Source organism: Watersipora subatra, chromosome 2 (genome assembly GCF_963576615.1).
Source record: "Watersipora subatra chromosome 2, tzWatSuba1.1, whole genome shotgun sequence".
Classification (NCBI taxonomy): Eukaryota; Metazoa; Bryozoa; class Gymnolaemata; order Cheilostomatida; family Watersiporidae; genus Watersipora; species Watersipora subatra.
In genome coordinates, this window is record NC_088709.1 from 34,833,907 (window position 1) to 34,847,518 (window position 13,612).

At 38.0% G+C, this 13,612-nt stretch overlaps 1 protein-coding gene across 5 annotated transcripts in view; it reads right to left on the minus strand.

Moving 5' to 3' along the window:
* Positions 1-13,612, minus strand: part of LOC137386986 (forkhead box protein P1-like) — a 100,372-nt gene that overhangs the window by 19,127 nt on the left and 67,633 nt on the right. For 3 of the 5 annotated variants that reach the window (XM_068073243.1, XM_068073244.1, XM_068073245.1), the window contains 2 exons: positions 9,435-9,680; positions 278-470 (listed from right to left, as the gene is read on the minus strand). In XM_068073243.1, the coding sequence (XP_067929344.1) occupies positions 278-470; positions 9,435-9,680 (439 nt within the window). Of the gene's footprint in view, positions 1-277; positions 471-9,434; positions 9,681-11,262; positions 11,411-13,612 lie in introns of those variants that run through there. The other 2 variants (XM_068073246.1, XM_068073247.1) reach the window with 2 other exon arrangements.

Below are 13,612 nucleotides of genomic sequence, written 5' to 3' on the forward strand. Positions count from 1 at the left end.
GCTTTATAATTAGGCTCATTCTAGTGCAAATGATAGGAACAATTAAAAGTGTAAAATCTGATTATTTAACAAATGAAAATTTATAACTTGAATGGTTTTAGGAAAATTTACTCGACAATTGATTCTAATCAAAGGAAGGAAAAATCAAATAAATTGAAAAATGTTTACAAAAACAAGGAATTGGCTTTCTATTTAAAACAAAAACATACATATAATCTTGGCCATTAGATTTAAAACAAAAACTAGGTTTAAAAAAATTGTTTTTAAAGGTACTAACCCTGCATGCTCATGTAGGCAGCAGCTGCCGCTCCAGGCAACCCTCCAGGAATGCCCTGTGAAAGGAGGTACCTGTTCTGCTGCATCTGCAGGAACAACTGCTGCTGCTGCATCATCGATGACAAGTTTGCTGCCGCCGGAGCTGATTGTGACAAAGTCGTTGAACTGCCAGTCTTGGTCTTGTTAGTCGAAGTCTGCGAAGAACAGAAATAGACTCCTTACATAGACACCGAATTGTTACATAGACACCGAATTGTTACATAGACACCGAATTGTTACATAAACACCGAATTGTTACATAGACACCGAATTGTTACATAAACACCGAATTGTTACATAGACACCGATATGTTACATAGACACCGAATTGTTACATAAACACCGAATTGTTACATAAACACCGAATTTTTTCATAGACACTGAATTGTTACATAGACACCGAATTGTTACATAGACACCGAATTGATATGAAAGTAAACCAACTGAAGTTACACACTAACAGTTGGCAAAAAGAGAGCACATAAAATATAAATTCACCAAAAATACGCCACTGCTATGGGATCCACTACTGCGAGATCCGCTGCTACGAAACCCGCTGCTACGAAACCCGCCGATACGAGACTCGCCGCTACGAGACCCGCCGCTACGAGACCTGCTGACCAGAAGTGGCCAGGGACGCTGACCTCTGTGATCCAGTGATGACTGAATATAATGAGTTACTGAGAGGCAACAAGAGAAAGAAGGAGGACAAGGCAAGTGAGTCGAATATAAACTATAAACGAATGATGTAAGGCAAGAGATAACAAGTTTCTGTTTCAGCGCGTTAATTTTTATCTAATGCAAATGACGAGGCCAGGGAAAAAGATGGTACGAGAATCTACAAACCTACCAACTGCTTTACGTTTACCATTTATACAGCTCTACCATTTATTGTGTATAGAAACACTCAATAAATCATTGTTAATGTTGAACATTTTAGGTCAGGGCCAAAATAAGGTTATACACACTCAATATTATTTTCATGTATTTCCAGTAGTAATTTTATAAGGTTTACTTTGATGCAGCGTACAAGAACTTACAAACTGTAATTGAGTAATTTTACAATTACTAAACTTGAGCTCATAAATCTCTGACCCTCAAAGCTATAGGAACGCATCTCACTCAGAATGGCAACCACTGACAGCATACAAATAGAAAAATTCATTAAAGAAATTAAAATAAATTTCTTTTACTTATAATTTTTTTACACTTAGCTGCATAGAAAGGAAAGGAAATTTAGCTGTCAAGAGTATCGCGCACGCGATTGAGTGGATGCCATTTAACATGCCTCCGACAGATTAGCTGGGAGATCAGAAGGTTCCTACATAATTTCTTTTTGATAATGCATTTATCTACCAGGTGCAGGTATTTGAATATCACAAAGTCTGTAACCTCTTGTCAATACTAATCAATCATTCAAATTGTCCAAAGTTGCTCACGAGGATATGTATGAATATTTTCCCCAAAACTTTGGGTGGAATAGGATATAAAGATTAATGGGCAGCTTGCGAAAGCACAAGTTGTGATCAATGAAATCAAAGACGAAGTGAAATTAATGTATACAGTTATAAAACCACTGAGAGATGTTGATTGACAAGGGATCAGGTTGCAAACAATGAGAACGCAGTTTGATTGCGAAAATTGTATTTTCACATGAATTGCCAGAGACTAATACAATGGGACAAGCGAAAACATTGCCATGGTTACGAAGACGCAAACATTGACAATGTTTGAGTGCTCAATTGGTATTCAGCACAAAAATGTTCTTATTTTATGTAAAGTCGAGAGAAGGGAGATTATTTTGGGTATACTACAAAAAAGCGTGAATCACCTAGCAACAGGTATGGTGGCTACAGGAGCTTAAAAAGAAGAGACCACAGATTTCAACAGGATGAAAGAGACAAAAGAATATCGGAAAAAACTAGGATCATACCGTTTGTAGCTACCATTCCATTAACAAAAAGCATGTAACAGCTCCATTTTTCAAGAAACTAGACTTATCTCCCCATGTGTAACTACACAGCAAGTGTAAAAGTAGAGCGATTGTACAAGAGTAGATGGCAGGTCTGTGAGAGGAAGAGTTGAAAGAGCTGCGCTTGCCAAACCACAAATGAGATAGAGAATCCAAACTATACAACAAAACGTGATATTGTGTAAACAATCGTGTCCTCGAATTTGTTTACAAGCCAGACGTAGCCAGACGCTCGACAATGGCCATGCCTTGGCACGCTGGAGAGTCTTCAATGAGCTAACCGCAAATCTTATTTATATCACACACAAAAAGGGAACCTGGCCAGAGGAGAGATTCTTGGATTCTCGATTGCAAGGGTGGCCGCACGGAGGAAGCACGCAGACTTTGCATAAGAAACTTAAAACTTAGGCTATAAAAAACATTGCCCTGGATCCACGGTGACAAATGACATCATGACATCGAAGCTCAGGCTCAAGCGAGAGTTAGGAAGTAGGAACCAAAATTGACTAAACAAACCTACTCGTTCAGCCAATTAATTTGTGGTTTAGCCAGTCGAGTTAGTAAGAGTCAGTAGAGTCAGATCAAGGGGTTGATGCTGGCAGTAGAGCAAATGGAACAAATCGCTTTAGGAAGGAAGCTACTACCATTGGTCAGGTCTTACAGTATGGTGAGCTATCATTGGTCAGGTCTTACAGTACGGTGAGCTATCATTGGTCAGGTCTTACCGTATGGTGAGTGACTGAGTGATGTTCCCTAGTATGGATAAAAGATAACATCTTAACAGCTCATGAAATGGCCTGTAAGAGGAGGACCACCAACAGTGGGCCACACTACGTGAGAAATAAAGATTCATATGGCGCCTTACAGTGCCTCGCGTTGCGTGTTCGCAACTCGAGTTGTGTAACTCGAGTTGTACAACTCGAGTTGCAAACTTGGCACACTATAATTCGCCATTAGCTCTAGTTTTACAGTACATACATACATACATACATAGTTTAATTTCTATTAGCTAACGGGTGCCTATTGATGTATCATTGTTAATATAACCAGATCTATGGTTATGCTACCGTAATACCAATATATCGCACCTTACGTTTACAAAGTCGCGTTGCGTGTTCGCAACTCGAGTTGTGCCACTCGAGTTGTGAACACGCAAGGCGAGGCACTGTGAGGCGCCATAAATTCATGCCATCCGCTGCTTTTTATTATATAAGATAGTGCTCTCGATGACTGCATGCCAGTTTCCGCACATAATCATGGTGAAAAAAAAGAGTTTCGGTAGCCGAGAAAAATATTTAAAAATAATGATAATATGTTATTATGAAAAAAAAACAAGGCAAAACATATCGACCCACAGGCCAGTCATTTGCAGTAAAAATGGCCTTGGCACAGACCTTTGGTCTTTGCCATTCACATGATCAATGCCCTGTAAGTTTTCCTAATTAGTGGTAGGGCCACCGATCTGTTAATTGACACAGCCAGAGGGAGGCTACCCCTTAACAGCACAAGTCTTGCTAATTTTTGCTCCTGCAAAAATTGGTGACTACGAAGTTTTACTGAGCATTTCTTTCGTCTTGTATGAGTAGAAGAGAACTTGTCAGCGAATACTATTAAAATATTATAGCTTATTAAATTACCAAAACGTAAAATGTAAGATAAAAGACCGCACCTAGCGTATGATTTATGTTTGAAGAGATTACGATCATCCAACGGCGGTGCAAAGCGCGAGTTAGCGCCGAGTCATGGCTTGGTAGTCGGCAACTCGAGGAACGCGATCAGTCATCCGGTAACTTGGCAAGCGTCAAGCGTACGAGAGCTCAGACAATGCAATCTGAGAAACCATGCAAACGGTAAATACAAGCTTTGAGTAGAAGTATTCTTAAGTGGCAGAGTTCCAAACGTATAAATCTGGCATCAATCACGTAAATAGCAGCTAGCATTCTGGCCCGATTCCAAACTTGAACCCGATTGGATTGCAAAGAAACTTCATCTATTCAAGCTTCCTGACCTTGAGGAAATCTCTTTTCTCTTTTTATCCGATCGCTGCTTACCCAAAGCTTTGATTTCGAGCTCTTACACAACAGTTGACGTGAGAGCACCGCATTATCAAACGAAAACAACCAACCTCTGGAGCAAATTTATGGTGTCCTTAAGGCCTAGATGATGACTGCGCTTTTCCTTAGTTGAATCTCGAATGGTTCTGAATGGTTCTGAATGGTTCTGAATGGTTCTGGTAAAGTTTGTAACTGTACACTCTCTCTAGTAACTAACCTTTAGGTAAAACCTAACATTGACCTCTAGTAACTAACCTTTAGCAACTTCCTCTACTAAAGCTTCCCAGTTTCTTCCCACAAACATAATTTTAAGATAAACACATTATTTTCATGTATTACAAACATTTGCTAGAATCGTTTGTTATTTGCTATCACATCATCATTGTTATTAATGTTATTATAGCTATTATTTCTAAACAATCTATTAAAATAAATGAATTCAAATGCTGCTTCCAGCAGTATTTGAATCACTGATACAAACGCGACTGTAAAAATAGACATGGATATTGTCAGAAAATAGACATGGATATTGCTAGAAAATAGACAGGGATATTGCTAGAAAATATACATGGATATTGCTAGAAAATAGACATGGATATTGCTAAAAAATAGACATGGATATTGCTAGAAAATATACATGGATATTGCTAGAAAATAGACATGGATATTGCTAGGAAATAGACATAGATTGCTTTTGCTCTGCCAAAAAAATTGTTTGGACATTAATATCAACTAGTTCAGCAGTGCAGAAGAAGAGTTGAGGTCAGAAGACATTGTAGAAGGTATTAGACAACCAGAAGAAGCTCGTTCCATCGAAAGCAACAATCAGAACGCAACTGGCCGAGCAAACGAAGCGAATATTTTTGTTTCCAAAATGTTAATTTTTATTTCTGCAAGCATTATAAGTATGGTTTGTACATTTCATTTGATTTCACAATGCTACATATTTGTAGCATTTAATAAATTATTATTCTATAACTTATAATTAGCATATTTATAGCATATTTTTAATAGCACCATTGAGGTAATATAAAGCTTACGATGGATCGATGCTCCAATCTCGTCTTATTGCACATGGAAAGCCAGTTTTGGCTGCAAACTGTAGCAAACATCAATGAGTGCAAGGAGCTTTTAAACAACATTGTTAAATAAAGTTATAAAATACAATTATGCCTTCAAATTGCAAAGCAGGGCAAGGTTGTAAAATTTTCATAGGTTAATTGCAAGCAATAGATATCCACTGGTAGAGACATGTATTAGCTTCTCCATGCATGTTTAATTCGTACGGTAAGTTAGTGAATTTCTTGCATACAATACAATAGGGTTAATGTCCTACTGCCCGCAGGGGAGTGCAAAATATAGGCAGCATTCAACTCGACATGAAAGGGATAGATTTATCTTCTCAATGTTCTGACGAGAGGTTTGAAAAATACAACGGCACCCTTTATTTAAACGCCACTTTTAATAAAGCGCCTGTTCTACTAAAGTTTACCGCAGAGACTGGTCGCTGGTTAAACGTTGTAATCTTATTTTTTTCTACATAAATCTTTGCGCGAAATTCGTAATGATTACCAATGGAGTGACCGACATAACATCGCAACCAAGCCGCATAGACGGAAAAGAACAACTCCCTATAAGTGCAGCTGATGCATCAGGTGCAGTACGTCTTGTGGCAAGCTGTTGTGTTGCTCGCCCACTCGACAGGGGAACAACTCCGCAAAAACAAATTTGTCAAGACAGGCTAACTTTTAATACCATCAGGATATTGATTATTGTCGATTGTTGATTATGGCAGATACAACCTTCGATGCATTATCTAAACTGCAAGACAGATCAGCCGACAGATCAAAATCCTGCAATAAAGAACAGACCCTTTTAAATTCTAGCTCTACTATTTCAATCATTCATTTAAAAAATCAATAAGAGAACTTGAAGACCAACTTACAACAAATTTAGTAAATTTCATCAGAAATTGTTGGTATTTTTTTATAATTTCTAATTGTTTTTTGTTTGAGGAGATCTGACTGCCAGAGTTCAAGATTAAATAAAATCAATAAAACATGATCGCGGTTAGAGGAACGCTTAGAAAAAAAAACACATGCGAAATGACGTCACGAGTTGCTATCATTGCTATAGTTCATCTCGGCCATTACGTTCAAGTAGCAGCATTACGCGTCTCTATTCTGTCGATCTCGTTGCAACTATAGAGATTATAATCACACTTTCGCTTGATCTGAGAATTTAATCTATCGAGAATTGAGAGCTGATCAAGTTTTGTCGAGTTTAATCTTAAAACATCCTGGCAGTCAGATGACCTCAGACGTCAAGAACGATCTTAACTGACAGAAAAATAATGAGACTTTCTGATAAAATCGACCAAAGATTTGTGAAAGTTTATCTTTAAGCCGGTCATAAAACGACTAGAAATGAAAGACAGATTAATAGTCGAGATGAATCGGAAGTGGGGTGCCCTAAAGCTGTCGTCACACGATGGCCGAACCGAATTGGGTTTGATTCGGTTCGGAGGTTGTTTAGGTTCGGTTTGGCTAAGCCAAATGTCACACGGCATTCGAAGTCACTTCCCTTCCTAGATAGCATACGCACGGAGACAGGACAGTTTCATTGGTAGTTTTTATGTATTTGAACTAAATATTTCTATTGTAAACAAAAAACTTTGAGGAACAACTATTAATGATAATTACGCAGCAGATTTATCTGAGGATGATTCAGCTGCTCAAAATAAATCACTCGGTACAAAGATTTTGCCAACCCTCCCATCAACCCTTCCCGTCAACCCTTCCCGTCAACCCTTCCCGTCAACCCTTCCCGTCAACCCTTCCCGTCAACCCGTCCCATCAACCCTTCCCATCAACATCCTTCCCATCAACCCTTCCCATCAACCCTTCCCATCAACATCCTTCCCATCAACCCTTCCCATCAACCCTTCCCATCAACATCCTTCCCATCAACAAATTTATATTTTTGTTAACATATGAATTTTGTTCTATGCTGAGTACATAACAAACAAAAACAGTCTCTTTCATAGTACTGTGGTTTTACATAAATAAATCAGTCAACGATTCTTCATCAAGATGTGTATGACATATTATTACTTCTACATATCTACTTCTAGTCTACACGAAAGAAAACCACACCCATTCTCTTACATTTATGAAACACAAACTACATTGTGCCTGAGTAAAGCCCGGTAAAATCCTTTTACAATATATCATCATATGATCGTACCAATTTTTCGTACCAGTAAGGAAAATTGTGATGCGTGCTCGCTAGAATTTTAACCAGCCAATAAGAGCAGGGGTTCGGCCACGAAACTTCGAGCAAGATCGAAATAGTTCGTTTCGGCCAGAAATGTCTTCGGCCGAACCGTTTACAACTGACACCGACGTCGTTTTGCGTGTTTAGTTCGTTTCGGCTCTCGTGTGACTACCCCTTAACAATGCCCGCTTCCAATACTAAATTAGAACTAGCTTTCCCGGAAATTCATCTAGGTGTGAAGCAGGCCCAAAGGATTGCAAGACATTTCTGCCATCGATCTTGACAAGCACCAGGGGGCCATAAACATATCATCCGAGCAAACAAACAATATAATAGCTCATTACATCATAGCTTTTTATGTTAGCCTATATTCCATGCAGCTCTCCTTTTTTATGTTATCCTATATTCCATGCAATTGCCATTTTTAGGTTAGTATATATTCCAAATACACAGACGTGCATGTAATTAAGATGTGTGTGCGTGAGTGTGAGTGCGTGTGAGTGGTATTTCTCAAGATTGAGAAACATCCATAATAATGTGGTTTACGTGAGTGAGTTGGGGACTCGAGACAGTGTGGTTTACATGCACGAGTTGGGGAGGGAAGGCTTGCACCAAATCGATTTTCAACAAATTAATCAAGCATGGCTGCTCAATAAAACATTAATGAAAGATTTCATTCTTTGGTGAATATAAAATAAAATAGAACTGTGTCAATTTATCTACTAGTCTTGACATGTATGCGTAAATTTAATTAAATTTAATTAAATTCAAAAAACATTTGGAGTAAGTATTAGTATAACGGTGATAAAATATTCAAAAGTGAAACATTCATTTGATTTATAGTTGTAGAGCAGCTAGAACCTTAACGTGAGATGTTTAAAGATTACCCGAGTGGCCGTAATAAATTGCACTGACCTCTTATGGCAATGCAGTTCGAAAAGGAATAAAAAATTGGACACTAAAGAGCTCATTGGAAAATAGAAGATACGGAGGTAAAGCTCATGAGGTCAGGCACTAAAGCTGAGAGCACTGAAAAGTCTACATCTGATCACCTGTGGATGTGACCAACAAGACTGGCAACTCAATTACTTTGATGGTCACTGTTAACCCATGTTTAAACAGGTCGAATGTGATTATGAATGAGATGTAGCAGTCAGAACCATATACATTAAGTGATATTATTTTTAACCAACTAAATAAATATATTATGTAACATTAAAGCATTGGAAGAACTATTTATCGAACTAACAATTTTAATTTAGGACAGCAGTGAGCAACTAATATGCAATATTAATGAAACAGGTATTTAACTAAAAATATAACGTGGGACTGCTATAATTTATATGGAAATAAAGTAAGACTGCTATAATATAAATGGATATGAAGTGGGACTGTTATAATTTATATGGATATAAAGTGGGACTGCTATAATTTACATGAATGCAAAATGCGACTGCTATAATTTACATGACCAAAGATCTGGTTGAATAAATGGAGTAATGACGAGTTTCTATGAAACGTTTTTACTTTGTATGATATTTTTGTTGTAGCAGCAAGTAGTTACGACATCATCGCCTGCACTCTCAAATATTCTTAGAGGCTATAACTCGCGTGTTTGTATTAGCATCAAACAGATACAGCGCTATATAAAAATAAAGAATAAACTATATATTCAAATGATTAAAAGAAATTAAAACTCTCAAGTCTTCACTGGCTATCCAATAAATAAGAGAATTTCCTAAGGTAGGTAAGGACTCTCTAACAGGCCCCAAATTAATTGCCTTCCCTAGCTGCACTGAATAGGAGCTAAGTCTTACCGCGGGTTGCTGCGCCGCTTGCTGGAGAAGCTGCTGGTGCATAGCAGACTGCTGCATCATGGCCTGCAATTGGGGGTTAATGAGGGCCGGATGGAAAGGGGGGTTCACAAGGGAGGAGTTTTGGGACACGGGTATTGATGGTTCTGTTTTCATACTGGGAGAGTCAAATGAGGCAGATGTGTTGCTGCCGCTGCCAGACTGTCTCCTATCATCACCAGACCCACTGCTCTTTCGGCTGTCTCCGAGCTGCAGGTAAGAGAGAATAGGGATAATGGGAGATGGCCTTGATGCGTAATAACAATTACATTTCTATTCTCTTGTAACAACCGATAAAAATTCAAATTACACAATTGTCTATCAGTCTGCAGTGACCAATGGTCATTAGACTGACTGGAGATGCTCCTAGCCTGTTCAATTTCGAGAAAGCTGACTAATGACGGGCTCCCCCTTTCCCCCAGTATAACCACTGCCATCAAGGAGAACTCTTACAAATTATAAGTAAATATAAACAACCTAAAGCTAAAATATTACAAGTAAATCGTAAACTTGGGCATGTTCAACCCGCCTGGTCAAGCAACATAAATCGAGGACATATAGAACAAATTTAATTTCTATTTAGGACACTCGTGAATATTGCATAGTTTAATGTTGTCTTTCGTCAAACTCTGCAGTGTCACGATGAGGGCAGAGATAATTGATTTTATGCACCATTAATCCATAAAGATACCCTTAAAACCATACTAATTCTGCAGATCGTGTAGATAAATATTTCCAACTGTCTCCGGCTACAGATAGAGACACTAGAGAGAATTAAGTTCTTATCTCAACTATCTTACACGGAGTATGAAATAGTCAATCGTAGAGATCGTAGAGGCATCTGACTAGAGGTACTGAACAATTATATGGGTATGGAATATGGATGACGAGCAGAAATGAAAGGAACAGGGCTTTTATTTAGAAGTGAGTCTAATCTTGTTCAAGCTCATAAGCATTATTAATTCATCAGTGAATGGTAACCACAGTTATGAGAGATGTTTTAGTGTAATAGACTAGCTTTCACCTGTTCCCTTCTCTATGAGCTATAATAAAACATCAGGCGAACATCGGAATAAAGACGAAACTAAACGGTGCAGGCAGTAAGCGCAAAACTAAATGAATTCACAGAAACTTTAGTCGAGATAAAACAATGCACTAAAGTTAATTATCTTGTTGGATAATAAATCTTCGAAGGGCATGTGATGTATGCGTGGAAATGTCATCAGAAAAACCAAAGCTGTTGAAAGATGAAGATGAAACACAGGCACCAGAGCTCACTCAGCTACGTGAACTTGGATAAGGGCAGAAAAGAGAGATTAATGACCAAAGAGAATTGGCTTATGCAGAACAATAGAGTTGCTGTAAAAATGATAGAGTTGCCAGAAAAACTATTTTGAAAAAGAAAAATTTTGAAGTCATTTTGAAAAAGAAAAATTCCAACATAGATAGTAGCCATTGACCAATTAAAAACGGCAGCTCAAAAATGTAATTGTGTTTAAAAAAACATGAATTTTCATTAAAAAAACACTTTATACCACACGATGGGTAGAAAACATTAAAAATAAAACTTTCCTATCGCAGATTGAAAAGTCCCAGAACCAATTTTTACCTGGTTACGCTTTAAATATATTTTCAGAAGAAATGGGCTGCCAGGAATGCCACCAGAATACCCTGAATGGCATTCTCAATCGTACCCCAAAAGTGTGATAAAAGAAAATTCTACATGCTGGCAGAAGGTAACAGCTTTCAACTTATTGTGACATAATACCAATGAAACTAACGTTTAACTCACAAACTCACAAATGAATGTGATAGATTTCCTGTAAAAGAGAGACCACACTCACGCTAGCACCCAGCTGAGAATTCTTAATCCACACGCCTAAGTCTCTCGTGCACAATGACTGCAGACAATGACCGACCACAGCAATCCTTCCTTACTCATCACTTATCAACGTCTTCATAAAAAATGACTTGTAACCATCCCTTCGAGAAACGAACAGGCCCTAGCCTGGGGTCCTGTTTGTGTTTGCTGTTTGTTCACGCAACCGCTAATGTAATGATAAACAGTGATAGCAAGGAGCAGCTTGATAACTGGACAAGGCTATAGGTTGATGGCTCCCCTTGACTAGCCAAGCGTGGCCTACTCATCCCACAGACGTACACAAAGACCTCTTACCAACACCCGAATGCGCTCAGGTGTTTTGGCTTCGGCTTGAACAGAGCTGCGTAACAAGTGCCTATTGAATCTACAATGTTTATGTTATTGTTTACAAGTGAAAGGTATGATTTGCCTGCCACCCACATGAATGACTCGCGATGAAATTGAAAATCTTCCATAGATGGTTTAATATACTTATATTGGGCGCAGGCAGTCGAGGGAAAGTGGATTTGATATCTAGCTGCTGCTGAACATAGCTGTCAATCACTGCCATTCCATTGGTTTCTCTTTTAAAAATTATTTAAGGTGGTTTTTATACAGTTAGTGAAGTTTGCATCTAGAGAAATTTCATTAAGTCCAGATTAATGGTGCATGTAAACCGACCCACTAATAAACACCTGAGCAAATTTTCAAGGTTGTTAACCTGACGCAAATGTTCGGCAGTATTGACTTTTTATGTAAGTGACTCCCGCGTAAGTGACTCCCGCGTAAGTGACCCTTATTTAACTTTTTCGTATTTAAAAGTTTGAAAGTTTGTACAGTATTGGTTTGAAATGAAAATTAAATAAATATAGTTTTTTAGAGCAAACGATACAATTGGCCAAGGTAGAGAGTGAAACATCTGTCTTGAACAGAAAGCTAATATATTAAAAATATTGTTAAACTTGTAATCTTGTTTCACTTGGCAGGGGGCAATAGCATTATCATGGAAACAAAGTACCAAAAACAGAAAAATTTTTAAGCGTAAAAAGGTCTTGCAATTTCATTTCTCATAAATTTTAAGTTTTTTCAATTGTGTGGTATGCTTTTGCTAGGAAACTAATGAGGGGTCTATCAGCTACTGTAAAAGCACTACCAGATATTTGCATTCGGTTGTCTCAAACAAAAAAGAAACTTTGCTTGTTGTACTTCCTGAACATTGAGGTAAGTATCGCGCGAAGGCAGTGCAATTTGGCGTCATTGTTTTATCAAAGAGTTCATGTCTGTCTACAGTTTTGATGAAAAAGGCGAATTAATTCCGAAACTCGTATCTAGTCATCCTTTTGCCTCCAACACCCAAGCAGACACCAGAAAGGGAGTAGGCATCTCTTACACAGATATAATGGGTTGAACATCAAGTATATCTAATTTGAATTCATTAAACCAGTCATCATTACCGATATGATTAGTTCAGCCAATAGGGTAATGAATTACAAAAATCTTATTCCAGAGGTTGCTATGTAACGACATCTGAGAAAGCTACAGAGCCAGTTGGTTAAATTTGTCAGCTCGCTAATGGTATTTTGACAAATTAAATGAAAAAGGGGCAGTGAAATGTATTGCATCTTCTTAGCGAGTCATTTGTGTATTGTTTATTTATTCATAGGAAGACGGGCTGACTCATCAATCATCTAGCATCCTTTGTGTCAATTGGATATCCAGTGGATAGGTGCAAGTGGAAATGACATAGAGCTTAGTCACAGTTTACTGACATGTGACAGCGAGAGACAGCTCAGGGTACATTCAATTGATAACCGCACGAATGACTTGTCACGCTGAGACTTTCCCTCCATAATAAACTTAACAAAGTCTCACAACCCGCGGGGATCAAATCTTCTGATACATCATTTTATTTAGGTTATGATTCGTACTACCTTTTATGGGCAGCCCAAACTAACGATGGACAATTACTTAACGACCACTAGCAGAACGAGTAAATCATCATAATATTATTAGACAGTTTTTGCCTGTTTTAATTTAGAGTGTTTATTCTGATTAGGAGGCGGGTAATAAATTAAGTGTTTATCCTTCTCAAACACTCAAAACTCTTGTGAAAGTCATTCTAGAAAAATTTTAAGTAGTTGAGACACCGCTTCTGTATTTTATCGTAAATGAAAAAACTACAGCTAATGATTGATATTTGGTTGCTATGGCTAAGCTAAGGCAGGCAGTGAAGCTAAGGTACATGTAGTTGTACAAACTAAGAATAGATTATTTATGTAAT